The 2691-nt window shown below is 16.8% G+C and overlaps 1 protein-coding gene across 1 annotated transcript, besides 3 other annotated features; it reads left to right on the forward strand. All coding sequences in view use genetic code 6, as the record gives it.

The window, feature by feature from the left end:
- Nucleotides 1-354: 354 nt before the first annotated feature.
- IMG5_044240 (hypothetical protein) lies at nt 355-588 on the forward strand (the record flags this gene model as incomplete). Its single annotated transcript, XM_004037641.1, has 1 exon — nt 355-588. One exon carries the CDS (start codon nt 355-357, stop codon nt 586-588), a length of 234 nt encoding a protein of 77 aa, XP_004037689.1.
- Nucleotides 363-542: a microsatellite.
- A 130-nt stretch (nt 589-718) lies between the features above and the next one.
- Nucleotides 719-743: a microsatellite.
- A 122-nt stretch (nt 744-865) lies between these two features.
- Nucleotides 866-906: a microsatellite.
- Nucleotides 907-2691: the final 1785 nt, after the last annotated feature.

Raw genomic sequence — 2691 nt, forward strand, 5'->3', positions numbered from 1 at the left:
ATTAATTTCTTTATAAAAATTATTTTTTATTAAAACAAAAACTAAAATCTAAACTTTTAAAAAATTAAAAACATAAAAAATATATAATTAAATATAAATAAATAAATGGGTTGTTGTGTTTCATAAAATTATAATGATTCAAATTAAATAAATTGCATAGATAAGGTATTGAAAAAAAGAAAAAAGAAATAAATAAAATAAAATAATAATAATAATATTTAATATTTTATTTTATTTAATATTATAAAAATAAAAAGAATTAAATAGATTAATTAGATGAAAAATATTCGGATTAATTATTTTCATTTTTTTTTTAGCAGAAATTATTAAATAATAAAATAAATAAATCTAAAAATGAAATAAATATTAATAATATATAAAAAAATTAAAATAATAATGATAATAATAACAAAGATGATAGACAATTTAATAATAATAATAATAATAATAATAATAATAATAATAATAATAATAATAATAATAATAATAATAAAAATAATAATAATTATAGTAACAATAATATTACATAATATAAATAATAAACTTAAAATAGTAAAAATATAAAATAGGATAAATTAAATTAAATGAGTTAAACAGATATAAGCCTTAATATTGTATTTTATTTTTTATTTTAATTTATTTCGTTTTTTACATTTATAGTAAAACGAAGAAGTTGCTTAAAATGATGACAATGAAAATAATTTTGTATAAAATAAATTATATATATATATATATATATATATTTATTAGATAATTGCATATAATTTAAATATAATAATAAATAAAAGTAAATGAAATCATTTTCAGACGTAAAAAGTAATGAAGACTAAAGCGTTATAAAAATAATTTAAAACTTAATTTAGTAATAAATTTTATAAATATATATAAATTATTATTAAATATATAATAGCAAATCTAATACATATAAAAATTAAATATTTTTTAACAATTATTTATTATTTTTAATTATAAATAGTTTAAATTAATAAAATATGAATGAATGAATAATAAATAATTTTTACTTTTTTTATTTAAAAAAAAAAAAAAAATTTTAAGAAAAAGATAATAATAATTCAATAACCTTAATAAAAAATAAAATTATACATAAAATATTATTTAATATTAATATATATTTATTTATATTTAAATATATATATATATATATAATATAATTATTTTAGAGAAAATAAAAAATACCTTTATTTATTTATAAAAATAAATATTAAAAAAATATATATATATTTACAAATAAAATAAACTCAATTTTCTTTATTACATACATTAGAGATTGAATACCTATATTTTCTTTAAGGAACAGATTTTCTCAATTCATTTTAATTTAGCTCTTATATAGCATTAAAAATATCTTAATTTCCTAAGCAAAAAGCTTTAAAAATAACATGTTAAATATCGATACCACAATTAAAATTTTATTTTTATTATAATTCCCTATATTTTCATCTACATTAATATCAAATTAAAAAAATCATCCCCTTAGTAATTACCTTAAACGTCTTCGAATTCCGTTAAATCATCGAAAAAACCAGTATTAATTCCCACTAAATTTCCTTCTAAATCCACTAAAGGTGCTCCACTACTACCAAAAGCTGTACTTGCTTCAAAATTAATAATGTATCCGTTTGATGCAATAATTTTGCCAAAAGAACAACTTTTGTTGCTATTTATAATCTTCTCTAAAGATATTGGCTTTGTTTTTAAAAAATCCTCAAAAATATACGTCAGATCTTCCTTTTAGAAAATATACTCACTTATCTATTAATAACTGACCATAAAAATCTCCTTTTAGTCGCATTAAATAGGCTTAAAAGGCCATATTTGGGTAATTTTAGTATTATTTTAATCCAAAAAAACCTAAAAATCATCCATTATATCCAAAATACAACAATCTACACTTGGTAAACATTGTAATTAATATAAAGGATCCAATAGAAATTACGAAAAAGTGTTTTTTTAGACGATTTCAAGTAATTTTTTCCTATATTGTAGAAATTCAAGGTTTAAAAAGCCTTAAAATATAGGTTAATTTTTGAAGAATTTATCTTCTTTTTTTAAGTAATTAAAAATCATTTATCCTAATTCCTATATAGGAAAAATTGCTTATTTTTGTAAAATTTTCGATCTTTTTTTAACTTTGAATTACCTTAAAGATTTTTTGAAATTTTCAAAAATATCTTCTTAAATCATACTCAAAAAAATAAGTCTTTCAAATTATTTTTCTTAATTATTACTCATAAAAGCATGTGCAACAGTCAATCCGTGTATTTTTTAGGGGTTTTTTTCAGGAAAAGATACTAAGGAAAATGTAGCTGTTGTTATTTCCTCGTAATCAATTATATTTTTGCCTTTTTCGATAAATATTATGATTATTTAGCCTGTTATTTTTGATATTTCGCCTATTTTTGATGTATTTATATCTTTTATTTATAATGGCTTAATTTTGCTGTTTTTAGAGATTTTAGGAAGTTGGGTCTGGAGGAGGGGTTGATCGTTTTATATACTGAAATTTGGATAAAATAAAAATTGGGTTTAATATTTGGTGGTTTAACAGGAATTTTTTAGTTGCTTTTTTTATAAAAAATATGAGGCTTTTTAAGGAACAAATTACATTTTATTTTAAATTTTGAATTTTAGTGTTTTTTTTTTTTATTATATATATATATAATAAAAGAA

Source organism: Ichthyophthirius multifiliis (genome assembly GCF_000220395.1).
Source record: "Ichthyophthirius multifiliis unplaced genomic scaffold scaff_1120509249950, whole genome shotgun sequence".
Classification (NCBI taxonomy): domain Eukaryota; phylum Ciliophora; class Oligohymenophorea; order Hymenostomatida; genus Ichthyophthirius; species Ichthyophthirius multifiliis.